Raw genomic sequence first — 18,458 nt, forward strand, 5'->3', positions numbered from 1 at the left:
GGGTTTCACTGTGTTAGCCAGGATGGTCTTGATCTCCTGACCTCGTGATCCGCCTGTCTCGGCCTCCCAAAGTGCTGGGATTACAGGCTTGAGCCACCGTGCCCGGCCAATTTTTGTATTTTTTAGTAGAGATGGGGTTTCGCCATGTTGGCCAGGGTGATTTCAAACTCCTGACCTCAGATAATCCTCCCGCCACAGCCTCCCAAAGTGCTGGGATTACAAGCGTGAGCCACCACACCAACCATATTGTTTATGATATGAATATACCATATTTTATTATTCAATTCCCCTATAAATGGATGTCTAGGTTGTTTCTAGTTTTTTTTGCTTGCTTTTTGGGACAGGGTCTTCCTCTGTGACTCAGGTTGGAATGCAGTGGTGTGATCCTGACTCACTGCAGTCCTAACTTCCTGGGCTTAAGCAATCCGCCTGCCTCAGCCTCCCAAGTAGCTGGGACTATAGGCATGTGTCATCATGCCTGGCTAATTTTTAAAGATGGGGTCTCCTTCTGTTCCCAGGCTGATCTCCAACTCCAGGGCTAAGGCGATCCTCCTGCCTTGGCCTCCCTAAGTACTGGGGTTATAGGTGAGAGCCCCCACACTTGGTCTGTTTTGTTTTGTTTACAGATAGTGTCTCCCTCTGTTACCCAGGCTGGAGTGCAAGTAGTGCTATTATAGCTCACTACAACCTCCAACTCCTGGACTCAAGGTATCCTCCTGCCCAGCCTCCCAAGAAGCTGGGACTACAGGTATGTTCTACCACACCCAGCTATATTTTTTAAATTAAATTTTTTTTTTTTTTTGAGACAGTCTCGTTCTGTCGCCCAGGCTGGAGTCCAGTGGCGCAATCTCGGCTCACTGCAAGCTCCGCCTCCCGGGTTCACGCCATTCTCCTGCCTCAGCCTCCCGAGTAGCTGGGACTACAGACGCCCACCACCATGCCTGGCTAATTTTTTTTGTACTTTTTTAGTAGAGACGGGGTTTCACTGTGTTAGCCAGGATGGTCTCCATCTCCTGACCACGTGATCCGCCCGCCTCGGTCTCTCAAAGTGCTGGGAGTACAGGCATGAGCCACCACACCCAGCCAATTTTTAAAATTTTTTTTAGAGATGGTCTCACTATGTTGCCCAGGCTGGTCTTGAACTCCTGGCCACAAGGAATCCTCCCACCTCGGCCTCCCAAAGTCCTGGGATTACAGGTGTAAGCCACCACACCCAGCCTGTTTCTAGTTTTTCTACTATGATAACCATGCTGCAGGAAGCAATCTTGTCTATGTTTTCTTGTGCACATATACAAAGCTTTTTACTAGGATGTACATGTATAGAGAAGTGAAATTGCTGAGGATTTTGTTGTGGTTGTTTATTTTTACTTTTGGAAGCAGGGCAAGACCTAGCACCAGGCTGGAGTGCAGTGGTGCAGTCATGACTTACTGTAGCCTTGACTTGGGCTTATGTGATCCTGTCACCTCAACCTCTCGAATAGCTACGACCACAGGCAAGCGGCACCATGCCCAGCTAGTTTTTAAATTTTTGGTGGAGATGGAGGTCTCCCTGTATTGCCGAGGGTTCATGTTCTTTTTTTTTTTGTTTTTTTTTTTAAGACAGAGTCTCACTGTCACCTAGGCTGGAGTGCAGTGGTGATCTCGGCTCACTGCAGCCTCCACCTCCTGGGTTCAAGCAGTTCTCCTGCCTCAGCCTCCCAAGTAGCTGGGACTATAGGCACGTGCCACCACACCCAGCTAATTTTGGTATTTTTAGTAGAGATGGGGTCTCAGACTCCTGACCTCGGGTGATACGCCCACCTCGGCCTCCCAAAGTGCTGAGATTACAGGTGTGAGCCACTGCGCCCAGCCCATGTTTTTTTTATTTATTTATTTATTTATTTATTTATTTATTTATTTATTTATTTTTGAGACGTAGTTTTGCTCTTGTCACCTAGGCTGGAGTGCAATGGCACAATCTCAGCTCACTACAACCCCCGCCTCTGGGTTCAAGCGATTTTCCTGCCTCAGCCTCCCGAGTAGCTGGGATTACAGACACCCGCCACCATGCTTATCTAATTTTTGTATTTTTATTAGAGACGGGATTTTACCATGTTGTACAGGCTGGTCTCAAACTGCTGACCTCAGGTGATCCACCTGCCTCAGCCTCCCAAAGTGCTGAGATTACAGATGTGAGCCACCACGCCCGGCCCATGTTGTTTTAAATCCCAGGTGGGCCAAATAAAATGTTTCAGATAGAATGTAACCAGTTTGTGACCTCTCTCTTAGGCTTTCCATAGGAAGCCAATAGTTACTGAGAATCCAATTCATACCTAGTTCTGGACTTTGAGGTGAGACTCTGTGACTGCTAGCAGGGTGAGGATGCATGAATCTAAAAACAAAAGAGTTGGAAAAGGGTCTGGAAGAGTGTGGCTGCTGTGACAAATGTGCATTTGATTTCCTCAGCAGATAAAAGAAATGAGGTTGGGGAATGACTCAATATTTCATGTTCAATAACCATTCAAACAGTGGGTGTTAACATTGAATGACAAGTTCTAGCAGAAAAGGTCTTCAGGATGAAGGCGATGAGCTGCTGATCTGTGCTTCCTTCTTTCCTGGCAATTCTGTGAGTTTCTTTAAAGATTTATCACTCTGTAATTAGACCCACTGGAAGAATAACAAAGGTAATAAAGAATGAGTATCAGGGCATCCTTCCAAGAAAACTCTCTCCTTTGAGGAAGACCCAGAATAAGATTTTAAGCCTTGGTGGCAGGAAATTAACTTAGTCCGTTTTCCTAAAAGAGTGTGTCAATAATACATGACTAGTTCAGTCTAGCTGGGTGAGTTCAGAAAAGAAATGGTGTTCTGTGTTCAGAGTTGAGGAGATTTAATTAAGGGGACTCATGCTTTGGGAATTCCTTCCTTTTTAAAGATTTTAAAGATTAATGTAGGTCATTATCATGCCTTTGTTTCTGTCATTTTGGAGAGCTCAAAAAATACACGAGGCTATTACAAATCAGCTGAACCTCAAGGTCAGCTTGCTGCAGGCTTTCTTCTTTTCTTTCACAGGCTTGGAACCCCATTGTTTTGACAGGTAGAAGTTGGACAGCTCCGCCTTCTCAAAAGTCCTGTAATACAGAAGAATCAGTCCTCTGCACTGACCTGTCTCCCTGTCCTGCCCTGCCATTCAGTTTCTCTTACTCTTTCAGGTCTAGGATCTTGTCTGGCAGGCTCATGCACTGCAACAGAGGTCTTCCCAGAGGATTATCAGGGGCTGGGATTTTCCCTTTGCACCTAGATCAGCTTTGGCAGGCCTCTGTTGAAATGGAGGGAGAGACAGGCCGTAGCTCAGGAACCATTCCCCTGAAATGAAAAGATGCAAGAAACTGGGTATTCTAACATCTGTCTCTTTCTTCCCATCTGGCAAAATTCTAATAGCATCTAGAAGAAGCTTGTCCATCCGCGGCCCAGGGTGGCTTTGAATGTGGCCCAACACAAATTCATAAACTTTGTTTAAACATTATGAGATGTTTTTGCAATTTTTTGTTTAACTCATTAACTATCGTAGTGTTAGTGTATTTTATGTGTGGCTCAAGACAATTCTTCTTCCAGTGTGGCCCAGGGAAGCCAAAAGATTGGACACCCCGATCTAGAAGATAACTAATACATTCCTGAAGGGCTTCCTTTTGCATAGTTTTCTTTACATGGCTTGAGATTTAGTTCTTACTGAACATCAATTAGGTATTTAGATCTCAATTTAATCTGAATTTGTTTTAGGATGATTGTTACAAATTGAACAATAGAAATGTTATTTTAGAGTGGGCACTGTGCCTCACGCCTGTAATCCCAGCACTTTGGGAGGCTGAGTGGGGTGGATCGCCTGAGGCCAGGAGTTCGAGACCAGCCTGGCCATCATGGTGAAACCTCGTCTCTACTAAAATTGCAAAAATTAGGTGGATGTGGTGGCGGGTGCTTGTGATCCCAGCTACTTGGGAGGCTAAAGCAGGAGAATTGCTTGAATATGGGAGGCACAGGTTGCAGTGGGCTGAGATCACACCACTGACTGCAGCCTGGGTGACAGAACGAGACTCTTGTTAAAAAAAAAAAAAGTTATTTTAGGCTGGGTGCAGTGGCTTGTAATCCCAGCACTTTGGGAGGCCAGAGCAGGGGGATAACCTGAGGTCAGGAGTTTGAGACCAGACTGGCCAACATGGTAAAACCACATCCCTACTAAAAATACAAAAATTAGCCATGCATGGTGGTGGGTGCTTGTAATCCCAGCTACTCGTGAGACTGAGGCGGGAGAATTGCTTGAACACGGGAGGCAGAGGTTGCAGTAAGCCAAGATTGTGCCCTTGCACTCCAGCCTGGGTCACAAGAGCAAAACTCAGTCTCAAAAAAAAGAAAAATAAAAAAAGAAATGTTATTCTAGTGATGTTTAATGAATAAAATTAGGCCTCATCCTTAATCTCTGGAGTGACCCCCTCACAAGGGTTTTGGATGAATCTGTATTGTTATTTTAATATAGCTTTATATTGGTTTACAAAGTACTTCCACCCTTATAAGCACCTCTTAGTCTCATAATCATCCATAAAAAAGAAGAATTGCACCTATTTTTTCAGATTTTACAGAAAATGGGTTCAGAGAGGTTAAGAGGTCTTCTGTTTCTTCATTCTAGACAACAATATTTTATTACATGTAACAACTAGAAGAAATATGAAAAGCAACTTTTTGTGCTTCCACTTGCTTAGCGGCAGAACAGTCTATGACGATCAGTGGTGGAATATGTTGATGCTGTCTATTTATTAAGCCACAGCATTTATGCCCAAGTGGCCCATCACTGCTTCACCTTTTTCCACCATGGGAGAATGGCCAGAAATAGGTCATTCTCACAACTAAAAAGAATGCTGTCATTGTTCTGCATATTGTTTAAAAATTGCAATTGCATATATCCTTTGATTCAGCAATTCCACTTCTAGGAATTGATGCTTACAGATATACTTTCCCACACATGAATGATTGTGTGTCCTAGGTTTTTCACAGCAGAATATCAGAAACAGCTGAAGTGCATCTGCAGCAGTGACATAAATTATGGTATATGCATACAGTAGAGTATTATGCTGCTGTTGCAAAGAATAAAGCAGCTCTGTGTTTACCCAGGGAATGAACTCCAAGGACACGGTTTATTATCGTATATAATATGTTTGTGTAAAAAGGGAGGGGATAAGTGTGTATTACCTATTTACTTATTATGTATCAGTGATTAAAAATCTAATAACCCTTGTCTGTGGGCAGCAGAACAGGGTGGCTAGAGAACAGGTCACAGAGAGAGAGAGACCTGTCCCTGAAGGGCCTTTTGATAAAAAACAAAACAGCCAGGCATGGCCTGTAATCCCAGCACTTTAGAAGGCTGAGGTGGGTGGATCGCCGGAGGTCAGGAGTCAGAGACTAACCTGGCCAACATGGGGAAACCCTGTCTCTACTAAAAAAGAAACTACAAAAATTAGCTGGGTATGGTGGTGGGTTCCTGTAGTCCTAGCTACTCAGGAGGCTGAGGCTGGGGAATTGCGTGAACCCATGAGGTGGAGGTTGCAGTGAGCCAAGATAGCACCACTGCACTCCAGCCTGGGGGACAGAGGGGAGACTCTGTTTAAAAAAACAAAACAAAGCATGAATTACATGTTTTTAAAAATCCCTGCACTTAGTCAGGTGTGGTGGTGTGCACCTATAGTCCCAGCTACGTGGGAGGCCAAGGTGGGAGGAGATCACTTGAGCCTGGGGGGTCAAGGCTGCAGTGAGCTGTCATCATGCCACTACACTTCAGCTGGGTGGCAAAATGAGACTGTCCTTTAAAAGAAAATTAAAATTCCTGCACTGAGATTTATAGGAGTTTGGGGTCTTCATATATACTGGTAAAGTACTCTGACCTGCTTAACTACCTAGCCCCACCCGAAGGACCCATTTAATCCTTTCTTCTGCTCCCTGAGTTTTCCAGCACCAAATGAAACTCTCTCTGTTTTTGTTTTTACTTTATAAAATTTTAACACCTCCCCCCGCGCGCGCCCCCCCCTTTTTTTTTTGGAGACGGAGTCTTGCTCTGTTACCTAGGCTGGAGTGCAGTGGCATAATCTAGGCTCACTGTAGCCTCTGCCTCCCAGGTTCAAACAATTCTACTGCCTCAGCCTCCCGTGTAGCTGGGATTACAGGCATGTGCCACCATGCCCGGCTAAATTTTTGTATTTTTTTTTAGTACAGATGGGGTTTCTCCATGTCGACCAGGCTGGTCTCGAACTCCTGCTCAGGTGACCCACCCTCCTTGGCTTCCCAAAGTGCTGGGATTACAGGTGTGAGCCACCATACCTGGCTCCATTTTCTTATTTGCATTCCAATTCTATTAAATTTATTGATTGATTTTGTATTTTTAGTAGACCGTGGTGGCAGGTGCCTGTAATCCTAACCACTCAGGAGGCAGAGGCAGGAGAATTGCTTGAATCCAGGAGACAGAGGTTGCAGTGAGCCGAGATCACACCATTGCACTCCAACCTGGTCAATAAGAGCACGACTCCATCTCAAAAAAAAAAAAGGAAGTCATTGCCGGGTGCTGTAGCTCACACCTGTAATCCCAGCACTTTGGGAGGCCGAGGCAGACCAATCATGAGGTCAGGAAATCGAGACCATCCTGGCCAACATGGTGAAACTCCATCTGTACTAAATATGCAAAAAACATTAGCTGGGCATGGTAGCGTGTGCCTGTAATCCCAGTTACTCGGGAGGCTGAGGCAGGGGAATCGCTTGAACCAGGGAGTCGGAGGTTGCAGTGAACTAAGATCACGTCACTGCACTCCAGCCTGGCAACAGAGCAAGATTCCGTCTCAAAAAAAAAAAAAAAAAAAATTGTTGATTGAATGAGTGATTTTGTGTAATGCATTATACCACATCCTTATTTATTTGCACACATTTTACACAAGCCAGTTTTATTGATGATTGTGGGATTGAAAAGTATTTTAGCACAAGCTAGGATATTCAAACACTACAAATGAGTATACTGTGAAAAGTTTTCCTTTTTTTTTTTTTTTGTTTTGTTTTGTTTTTGAGACGGAGTCTCGCTGTGTCGCCAGGCTGGAGTGCAGTGGCGTGATCTCAGCTCACTGCAACCTCCACCTCCCAGATTCAAGCAATTCTCCTGCCTCAGCCTCCTGAGTAGCTGAGACAACAGGTATGCGCCACCACGCCCAGCTAATTTTTGTGTGTTTTGTAGAGACGGGATTTCACCATGTTGGCCCAGATGGTCTTGATCTCTTGACCTTGTGATCCATCTGCCTCGGCTTCCGAAAGTGCTGGGATTACAGGTGTGAGCCACCATGCCTAGTCTTTCCTCTCTCTTCAATCTTCTGAGTCTCCTAGGCCCACAGTTCCCTTGCTAAGTCTGCTACTGTTACTATCTTTAGAAGTATACTTCTAACAATATTGTATTCATATCAAGCGTATAACATGCATATATCCCCCCTTTTCTTATGTAATGTTTGTTTTTTAAATAGAGTTTATTTTTAGAGCAGTTTCAGGTTCACAGCAAAATTAAGCAGAAGGTACACAGATTTCCCACATACATCTGCCTCCACACATGCAAAGAGCGGTGTGAGCCACCGAGGCTGGTCATTATGGACATCTCCTACCAGAGTGGTACGTTTGTCATAAGTAACAGACTTACATTGACACATCATCACCCAAAGTGCATAATTTACATTAAGATTCATTCTTAGTGTTATAGCTTCCATTTTTTCACACTATGTAAACTATACAGTACACACTATCACCTACTGTTTTTCACTTAACAACATATCTTGGTATAGGATTACATTTAGATTACCACCTTTTTCATAACTGCATAGGATTCCACTATACAGAATATATTTAATTTAATCAGTCTCTTCTTGATGGGACCTGAGGTTGCTCACAATCTATTGCTACCACAATAATATCCTTGTATATATGTCATTGTTTAAGATCTGTATCTCTAGGATAAACTCTTAGCAGTATAATTGCTAGGTCAAAAAGTATATGCATTTTAAATGTTGATAGATAGTTCCAAATTGCTCTACCCAGAGGTTGTAGTATTTCAACAGGTTATAGTAGTTCAAGAGGATATAAGACTTTTTTTGATTTAAGAAAAGGTTTCATTCTGTTGTGTAGGCTGGCGTGCAGTGACACGATCATAGCTCACTGCAGCCTTGAACTCTGGACGCAAGCAATCCTTCTGCCTCAGCCTCCTGAGTAGCTAGGACTACAGGCACACATCACCACCCTGGCTAATTTTTAATTTTGTATTTTTATTTCACTTTATTTATTTTGAAACAGAGTCTTGCTCTGTTGTCCAGGCCAGAGTACAGTGGCGTAGTCTTGGCTCTCTGCAACTTCCACCTCCCAGGCTCAATCGATTCTCATGCCACAGTCTCCTCAGTAGCTGGGATTATAGGCACACGCCACCGCGCCCAGCTAATTTTTGTATTTTTCATAGAGACAGGGTTTTGCCATGTTGGCCAGGCTGGTCTCAAACTCCTGACCACAAGGGATCCATCACCTCATTCTCCCAAAGTACTGGAATTACAGGTGTGAGCCACCGAGCCTGGTCATTATTTTTATTTTACTTTTTTTTTGAGATGGAGTCTTGCTTTGTCACCCAGGCTGGAGAGCAGTGGCACGATCTTGGCTCACTGCAAGCTCCGCCTCCTGGGTTCATGCCAATCTCCTACCTCAGCCTCCCGCGTAGCTGGGACTACAGGTGCCTGCAGGCACCTGCAGGCGTGGTGCCCTGCTAATTTTTTGTTTATTTAATTGAGACGGGGTTTCACCGTGTTAGCCAGGATGGTCTCGATCTCCTGACCTCGTCACCTACCCACCTCGGCCTCCCAAAATTCTGGGATTACAGGCGTGAGCCACTGCGCCCAGCCACTTATTTTACTTTATTATTTATTTATTTATTTATTTATTTATTTATTTATTTATTTATTTATTTATTTTGAGAGCGGAGTCTCGGCTCTGTCACCCAGACTGGAGTGCCAGTGGGCCCCCGGCATCTCAGCTCACTGCACAGCTCCGCCTCCCGGGTTTACGCCGTTCCTCCCTGCCTCAAAGCCAATCCCGAGTAGCATAGGGACTACAGGCACCTGCCAGCAGTCGGCCCCGGCTAGTTTTATTGGTTTTTTTTTGTTTTTTTTTTTGAAGACGGAGTCTCGCTCTGTCCGGGCCCGGGCTGGAGTGCAGCTGGCCGGACTGCTCAGCTCAGCTGAGCACAGCTCCGCGCTCGACCATGGGTTTACGCGCATTCTCCTGCCTCAGCCTTCCGGAGCGTAGCTGGGACTAGCAGGCCGCCCAGCTACACCTTCGCGCTGGCTAGATTTTTGTATTTTTTAGTAAGAGACGGGGTTTCCACCCGTGTTAGGGCCAGGATGGTCTCAGATCTCCTGACCTCCGATGATCTGCCCGTCTCGAGCCTCCCAAAGTGCTAGGGATTAGCAGGCTTGAGCCCACCGCGCCGGGCTTTTAAGATAGAGTCTCACTCTGTCATCCAGACTGAAGTGCAGTGGTGTGATCGCAGCTTACTGTACCCTCAACCTCCTGGGCTCAAGCAGTCCTCCCATCTCAGCTTCCCAAGTAGCTAAGACTAGAGGCATGGGCCACCATGTCTAGCTAATTGTTTTTTTATTTTGTTTCATTTTGTTTTGGAGAGATGGGGGCTCACTATGTTGCCCAGGCTGGTCTCAAACACCTGTACTCAAGTGATCCTCTGGCTTCAGCCTCCCAAAATGCTGGGATTACAGATGTGAGCTACTGTGTACAGCCTAATTTAAAAATTTTTTGGAGACAGGGTCTTGCTGTGTTACCCAGGCTGGCCTCAAACTCCTGGTCTCAAGGAATTTGCCTGCCTTGGCCTCCCAGAGTGAGACCCAGACTTAAAAGATTTCCAGCAGCCTCAGCCTATAGCATAAGATCAAATATTGATTGAGAGGAGGATGGGCTCACCAACAATACTGGTGGACTGCAGTTTTTCATTTTTACCACTGAAGCTGGTTAAGATCCTGTGAGGAAATACACAGTGTGGTAAAGTTATCAAATATGGCTGTCAGGTTAGCGAGATGAAGATTTAGGTGTGTCAGCTTCTGTCAGGCAGCCCCCAGTGACAACGGTACTGTGTTTACTTACTTTTGCTTTTTTTCTAGGACCTTAGCATCCTGAGACATTTTGAATTGACACCCCTCAAGATTGACTGGATCAGAGTTCATCATGTCAAAGTTGAAAAGCTCAGAGTCAGTCAGGGTGGTGGTTCGCTGTCGCCCCATGAATGGCAAGGAAAAGGCTGCTTCGTATGACAGAGTGGTGGATGTGGATGTTAAACTGGGGCAGGTATCTGTGAAGAACCCCAAAGGGACAGCCCATGAAATGCCCAAGACCTTCACCTTTGATGCCGTCTATGACTGGAATGCCAAGCAGTTTGAACTGTACGATGAGACGTTCCGACCACTTGTTGACTCGGTCCTGCAAGGTTTCAATGGAACCATTTTTGCCTATGGACAAACTGGGACAGGAAAAACCTACACAATGGAAGGAATCCGTGGTGACCCTGAAAAAAGAGGAGTCATTCCCAACTCATTTGACCACATCTTCACCCACATCTCTCGATCCCAGAATCAACAGTACCTGGTCAGGGCTTCTTACTTAGAGATCTACCAAGAGGAGATCCGAGATCTGCTCTCAAAGGATCAGACCAAAAGGCTTGAGCTCAAAGAGAGGCCTGACACAGGAGTGTATGTGAAAGACCTGTCTTCCTTTGTCACCAAGAGTGTGAAGGAGATAGAGCACGTGATGAATGTGGGGAACCAGAACCGTTCTGTCGGTGCTACCAACATGAACGAGCACAGCTCGCGTTCTCATGCAATTTTCGTTATCACTATCGAGTGCAGCGAGGTGGGCCTCGATGGTGAAAACCACATCCGTGTAGGGAAATTGAACCTTGTAGATCTTGCTGGCAGCGAACGGCAAGCCAAGACTGGCGCACAAGGGGAGAGATTAAAAGAAGCTACCAAGATCAACCTCTCCCTCTCCGCTTTGGGTAATGTCATCTCTGCTCTGGTGGACGGCAAAAGCACTCACATTCCGTATCGGGACTCAAAGCTTACCAGGCTCCTCCAAGATTCCCTTGGTGGCAATGCTAAGACTGTGATGGTGGCCAACGTGGGGCCTGCTTCTTACAACGTCGAAGAGACTCTGACCACTCTGCGATATGCCAACCGTGCCAAAAACATTAAGAACAAACCAAGGGTCAATGAGGACCCCAAGGATGCCCTCCTTCGAGAATTCCAGGAAGAGATTGCTCGGCTCAAGGCCCAGCTGGAAAAACGGTCCATTGGCAGGAGGAAGAGGCGAGAGAAGCGGAGGGAAGGTGGTGGCAGTGGTGGGGGTGGGGAAGAGGAGGAGGAGGAGGGAGAAGAGGGTGAGGAGGAAGGGGATGATAAGGATGATTACTGGCGGGAACAGCAAGAAAAACTGGAGATTGAGAAGCGGGCCATTGTAGAGGATCACAGCTTGGTTGCAGAGGAGAAGATGAGGCTGCTGAAGGAGAAAGAGAAAAAGATGGAGGACCTGCGGCGGGAGAAGGATGCTGCCGAGATGCTGGGCGCCAAGATCAAGGTACCATACCTGTACCCCTCCTTAGGCCCTTGCCCCATCAGTGCTTTTGCTTTCATCAAACAATAACAAAAAACGTAACCATATGAGGGATGATGTCTCTCTCAGTTTTGGATTTCCAACAGCCCATGATACCCAGTACTCAATAAACCTTTGTTTAATTGACATGAATGATTTTTTCACATTTACAAAAATGAAAATTGAATTCATAATGAGAATAATTATTACATATGCATGTAGTAGAAAGAACAGCAATAAAAGTAACACCATGTACCCCCCACCCAGTGTAAGAAATAGAACAACATCCGTTTTTCTTTCTTTTTTTTGAGATGGAGTTTCACTGTCGTCCCCCAGGCTAGAGTGCAGTGGCGTGATCTCGGCTCACTGCAACCTCCGCCATCTGGGTTCAAGTGATTCTCTTGCATCAGCCTCCCGAGTACCTGGGATTACAGGTGCCCGCCACCACGCCTGGCTAAGTTTTATATTTTTAGTAGAGATGGAGTTTCACTATGTTGGCCTGGCTGGTCTCAAACTCCTGACCTCAGGTAATCCACCTGTCTCGGCTTCCCCAGGTGCTGGAATTACAGACATGAGCCACCGTGTCCGGCTTTTTTTTTTCTTCCTTTTTTCTTTTTTTTGAGACAGGGTCTTGCTCTGTCAACCCTGGAGTGCAGTGGCCCAATCACTGCAGCCTTGACCTACTAAGCTCAAAGGATCCTCCCACCTCAGCCTCCCAAGTAGCTAGGACTACAGGCCAGCAACTTTGCCTGGCTAAATTTTTAAAATTTTTTTGTAGAGACACGGTCTGCCTATGTTGTTCAGGCTGGTCTCAAACTGCTGGGCTCAAATGATTCTCCCACCTCGCCCTCCCAAAGTGCTGGGATTACAGGCATGAGCCACCGCACCCAGCTGATACCCGTATCTTTAGTAGCTCCTTATGTTCCCCTCCCCCACAGATAGCCATCATCCTGAATTCTATGTTTATTGTTTCCCTGCTTTTCCTTATAGTTTTGTCTTGTATATATATCTCTCTCTAAAGAAAACATGGTTTCATTTCATAGAATTTTTTACTTTTATATAAATGGAATCCCAGTCATGCCATTTGCTTTTATTTTTGCAACATTATGTTCATGAGATTTATCCATGTTGATGCCTGAAGCTGTGGTTCACTCATTATTACTGTTCCAAGTATTCCATGGTATTCCATTCTCCTGACGTGTGGGTTGTTTCCAGTTTCTGCTGTGAATGCTTTTGTGCTTGGTTTCAGGAGAATGGACGTGCAAGATTGTCTTGTTTGGCACTGTTAGGTCTTACGGTATTTGCAGCTTCAACTTCTCTAGACAAGGACAAGTTGTTTTCTAAAGTGGTTGTGCAGATTGAAGCATCTAGCAGCAGGGTATGAGTTCTGGATGCCCCTCATCCTTACCAGCACTTGTGATGATCAGACTAATGTTTGGATATAGTATAGCCTCTCGGTACAGTTTCAGTATGTAGTACCCTGATTACACAAGATATGGAACACTTCCATCACCCCCAAAATGTCCTCATGCTACTTTCTTATAGTCAGCCTCCTCTCCCAACCCTTATGTGCTAATATATTTCCTTACATCCACTCCATTTTCCACCCAATGGCTAGTTAGCATTCTGGAGTGCTGAGGCTCCCATTGTTTTGAGCCTTCTTTCTGGTGGCAATTCACTATGCCTACAGTTGCCTGGACTCTGAGCTTCCACTGGGTTTTAATGGCAGAGGACAGTGCAAAGGTAGACTTGGAAGTCTGAGGATGGGCACTGGCTAACCGCAAGCCAGATTTCCTTGGAAATGTTCAGTTCTGTTTTACTGAATTCATGCAAACTTTGATTTCTATCCTAAAATGTCTCCATGTTTACAAATTTTAAAATTAGAAGTTCTCTTTGCCTCCCCCCTACCCCCACTGTATGAAGCTGTACTTTTTTTTTTTTTTTAAATCAGTGGCTTCATAGTAGCCCTTTCACAGAGCTGGGTGCTATTTTACCTCAGAGGCAGGGTTCTTAAAACCTTGAAAGTCCCTTCTAGGACTTTTAAGACCTGATGTGAAAATGGAGTCGTATACAATACACTTAGGAGGTAACTTTGTTCCAGGGAGGGGTTCTGAGATGCCATTATGTCAAAGCACTTCATGCCTTCTCACTGCTGCACGGTAAGTGTGACTGGCTGTGCCCATATTTTGTTTCGTTTTGTTTTGTTTTGAGATAGGGTCTCACTCTGTCCCCCAGGTTGGAGTGCAGTGGCGCAATCTTGGCTCACTGCAGCCTTGACCTCCTAGGCTCAAGCAATCTTCCCACCTCAGTCTCCGAGTATCTGGGAGTACAGGCGCACACCACCATGCCCAGCTAATTTTGTGTATTTTTTGTACAGACGAGGTCTCACTATGTTGCCCAGGCTGGTCTTGAACTCCTAGACTCAAGCAGTCCTCCCACCTTAGTCTTCCAAAGTGTCAGGATTACAGACGTGAGCCACTGCACCCGTATGTCCGGCCTGGGTATGCCCATATTTAACTTGCATACTGTCTTTTAGGATCAGATCTGTTATTCAAGGCCAGGAGCACCTAGATTCTCTAAATAACGCCTCAGAAAAAGTTGAACTCTCAGAGTCTGAGTGTGCAAGATACAGCATCAACTCAAGGTCACTGCATCTCTTAGACATTTTGACTATGGAGAATGACATTACTTCCATCTTTCTCAATCCCTGGATGCTGTGAAATCATAAAAAAAGGTTAGAGGCTGGGTGCGGTGGCTCACGCCTGTAATCCCAGCACTTTGGGAGGCCAAGGCAGGTGGATCACTTGAGGTCAGGAGTTCAAGGCCAGCCTGGCCAACATGGTGAAGCCTCATCTCTACTAAGAATACAAAAATTAGCTGGGCGTGGTGGCATGCACCTGTAGTTCCGGCTACTTGGGAGGCTGAGGCACAAGAATTGCTTGAACCTGGGAGGTGGAGGTTTCTGTGAGCCAAGATCATGCCAGTGCACTCTGGCCTGGGCGACAGAGCGAGACTCCATCTCCAAAAAAAAAAAAAAGAATGTTAGAGCAGTTAGGTATTGTTAGGTATGTATGTGGAGCTTAGCAATCTAGTCCAGCCCCTTCATTCGAGAGATGAGGAAACAGGCTCAGAGGACTCACTGAAAGATGTCAGCAGAGCTCCAGTGAGGTTTATAAGTTTCTTAAAGAAAAGTTGTGCAGTTTTGGAGTCCCATGCTTTTCAGGTCCAAATCATTCTCATGGCTTCAGCCCCTGTCAAAACGCTGAAGGCTCCCAATCTGTGTATCTAGCCTAGCACTGTCTCCTGCCGTCCAGGCCTAATAACCTTCTGCCCACTGGGATGCTCACAGCCACTCAGAGCCTGCTCTTGCCTGCCTTATCTCAGGGAAGCCAGACCCCTGGGAGTTATCCTTGCCAGCTGTCCCTCCCTCTCACTTACAGCCAGGTAGTCCCAAAGCCTCTGGATCCTGCCTCATCAGGGTCTCTTGGACTCATCTACTCTGCCCTCCCCAACTAGGGAGGAGGCCTAGCCCAGGCCTAGACCCCTGCAATGGCTGCCTGTCCTGTCTCCCTCCATCCTGCCAGCCCTTTGCCATTCTTCCCGTTGCAGGGGAGTAATGTTTCTAAAACACACATCTGATTGTGTAGCCTCATGCTCAAAGAATATGTCAGTGGTTCCCTGAACTTCTCAGGATCAAGAAGTTTAGTCTCCTTGACAGGGATTTAGGTCAACTTCATCACTTCCTACCTTCCCCTCACAAAACAAAAGCTTTTTTTTCTTAACTAATTCCTATTGTTTCACTTCAGCTCTCTGTGTAGCTGGCCCTGTAGACAGAAAGCTTTCTCTGACTCCCTCTAAAAGTCTGAATTCTCTGACTGGGTGCTGTGCTCACGCCCATAATCCCAGCAGTTTGAGAGGCCAAGGCAGAGGATTGCTTGAGGCCAGGAGTTCAAGACCAGCCCAGACAACATAGCAAGACCTCATCTCTACAATCTGTCAGCCAAGTGTGGTGGTGTACACCTGTAGTCCCAGCTGCTTGGGAGGCTGAGGTGGGAGCATCACTTGAACTAAGGAGGTCAAGGCTACAGTGAGCTGTGATCGTGCCATTGCACTCCAGCTTGGGTGACAGAACTAGACCCTGTCTTTAAAAAATTTTTTAAAGGCCGGGCGCGGTGGCTCAAGCCTGTAATCCCAGCACTTTGGGAGGCCGAGACGGGCGGATCACGAGGTCAGGAGATCAAGACCATCCTGGCTAACACGGTGAAACCCCGTCTCTACTAAAATACAAAAAACTAGCCGGGTGAGGTGGCGGGCGCCTGTAGTCCCAGCTACTTGGGAGGCTGAGGCAGGAGAATGGCATGAACCTGGGAGGCGGAGCTTGCAGTGAACTGAGATCCGGCCACTGCACTCCAGCCTGGGCGGCAGAGCGAGACTCTGTCTCGAGAAAAAAAAAAACAAAAAACAAAAAACACCTAAGCCGCAGAGAATAGTTCACCATCTTTAACAGGTATTCAAAACATAAGCTTGAGAATGATTGACGTGCAGGTGGATATGATAAAAGTGCAAGACTTTGAAGGCTTTTTCTGATATGCTGAAAATGAAAAAGGAAATCCAGACTTTAAAATTCATATGCATATTCTTCTTAAGTTTAAATTTTGGCCCTGCCACCTGTGATTAAGATTAACAGTATATTGGGAGGCCGAGGTGGGTGTATCACGAGATCAGGAGATTGAGACCATCCTGGCTAACACGGCGAAACCTCGTCTCTACTAAAAATACAAAACATTAGCCAGACATGGTGGCATCCACCTCTAATCCCAGCTACTTGGGAGGCTGAGGCAGTGGAATTGCTTGAACCCAGGAGGCAGAGGTTGCAGTGAGCTGAGATCACGCCATTGCACTCCAGCTGGGGCGGCGGAGAGAGACTCCGTTTTTTTGTTTGTGTGTGTGTTTTTTTTTTAAATGATTAACAGTAGAACGAGTAAACTTTTCATAATAGAAATAAATACATATCTAGATCAAAAAAAAATTTTTTTTAAATCCCCACAAAGTCTGAATTCTATCCCATCAATGTGTGTCTCCCATTAATTACTGTGTCCTTTCCTCATGATGGCGTCTGGCGCCATATGGTTAAAGCTGGCTTGCTTGTCTGTTTTCCTCAGTGGACTCTGAGCTTTGTGATTCACATTCACATTGCATCCCCAGGACCTAACATAAAGGAGCTGCTTAGTATGTTCTAAGTGGGGTTAATACTTTGTAGAAACAAGCAAAAAAAATTTTTTTTTGTTAAAGCTAAAATTCATGTGTCTGGAGAAACTGTATTTTCAGTGTTACCAAGAAGCCTCTAGTGAAGCTGCCCCAGTCCCTCACCAGCTGAGCACAGTGTATTTTTTCCCAGAGTTTGTCCCTTTTGGCTCAGTCCTGAGCTCTTTATCTTTCATAGGCGCCCCTGTGAGGAATTATGTTCTGAGGGAAACCATTCATGAGATGGATTCTACTTTGTTTCTCACTCAGGCCATGGAGAGTAAGTTGCTTGTTGGAGGAAAAAATATAGTAGATCATACGAATGAACAGCAGAAAATCCTGGAGCAGAAACGACAGGAAATTGCAGAGCAGGTAACTTTTCATTCTTTTTCAGGGAGAATGGGTGGGGTAAGGTGTGTTTATGCTGCAGAACAAACATCTCTCATATTCGACTCTCTTCAAAGAGAATAAGAGCAAGGTGTGTCCGCCTCATCCTAGCTGGAGACTCTGATCCTAGCTTGGGGAATTCAGCATAGACACAGTCTCTAGGGCAAACTGATGAATTTTGTCATGTTGCTCAGAAACGTCGAGAAAGAGAAATCCAGCAACAGATGGAAAGTCGAGATGAAGAGACCTTGGAACTTAAAGAGACATACAGCTCATTGCAGCAAGAGGTGGACATCAAGACCAAAAAACTCAAAAAGGTATGAAAGGAATGAGGCCAGATGGAGGTGCCTTGAGACTTGGGGAAAGGGAGAACTCTACCCTTTGTACAGACACCCTCCTCACCTGCCTCTCCCCTCATTCCAGCTCTTCTCCAAGCTTCAGGCAGTGAAGGCTGAGATCCACGACCTCCAAGAAGAACACATCAAGGAGCGCCAAGAGCTAGAGCAGACTCAGAATGAGCTCACCAGGGAACTGAAACTCAAGTAAGTGCCAGGTCTTCCATAGTGCCCCCAAGCCGCTTGCTGAGTCATTGGTCTTGTTTGTTTAGTTAGAAACAGCCTTGGCTGGGCGTGGTGCCCCATGCCTGTAATCCCAGCATTTTGGGAAGCAGAGGCAGGCAGATCACCTGATGTCAGGAGTTCAAGACCAGCCTGGCCAACATAGTGAAACCCTGTCTCTATTAAGAAATACAAAAATTAGCCGGGCATGGTGGTGCATGCCTGTAGTCCCAGCTACTAGGGAGGCTGAGACAGGAGAATCGCTTGAACCTGGGAAGTGGAGATTGCAGTGAGCTGTTGTAGTGCACTGCACTCCAGCCTGGGCGACAGAGTGAGACTCCGTCTCCAAAAAAAAAAACAGCCCTGAGGAAAAGGGTCCTTCTGCAGCTCATCTCCTGCTACCCCATCTTCTGTTCATTCCTGAGAAAGTCACTTTCCGGCCGGGCGCGGTGGCTCAAGCCTGTAATCCCAGCACTTTGGGAGGCCGAGACGGGCGGATCACAAGGTCAGGAGATCGAGACCATCCTGGCTAACACAGTGAAACCCCGTCTCTACTAAAAAAATACAAAAAAAAAAAAAACTAGCCGGGCG

The 18,458-nt window shown here is 46.0% G+C and overlaps 1 protein-coding gene across 2 annotated transcripts in view; it reads left to right on the plus strand.

Annotated features, from left to right (window-relative positions):
* Positions 1–18,458, plus strand: part of KIF3B (kinesin family member 3B) — a 62,635-nt gene that overhangs the window by 23,586 nt on the left and 20,591 nt on the right. The window contains exons 1-5 of one of the 2 annotated variants that reach the window (XM_017865071.1): positions 7,293–7,328; positions 10,197–11,664; positions 17,194–17,295; positions 17,505–17,627; positions 17,734–17,852. In XM_017865071.1, the coding sequence (XP_017720560.1) occupies positions 10,261–11,664; positions 17,194–17,295; positions 17,505–17,627; positions 17,734–17,852 (1,748 nt within the window). In that variant the 5' untranslated portion in view covers positions 7,293–7,328; positions 10,197–10,260. Of the gene's footprint in view, positions 1–7,292; positions 7,329–10,196; positions 11,665–17,193; positions 17,296–17,504; positions 17,628–17,733; positions 17,853–18,458 lie in introns of those variants that run through there. The other variant, XM_017865070.1, reaches the window with a different exon arrangement.

Source organism: Rhinopithecus bieti, unplaced genomic scaffold (genome assembly GCF_001698545.2).
Source record: "Rhinopithecus bieti isolate Rb0 unplaced genomic scaffold, ASM169854v2 scaffold_78508, whole genome shotgun sequence".
Lineage (NCBI taxonomy): Eukaryota > Metazoa > Chordata > Mammalia > Primates > Cercopithecidae > Rhinopithecus > Rhinopithecus bieti.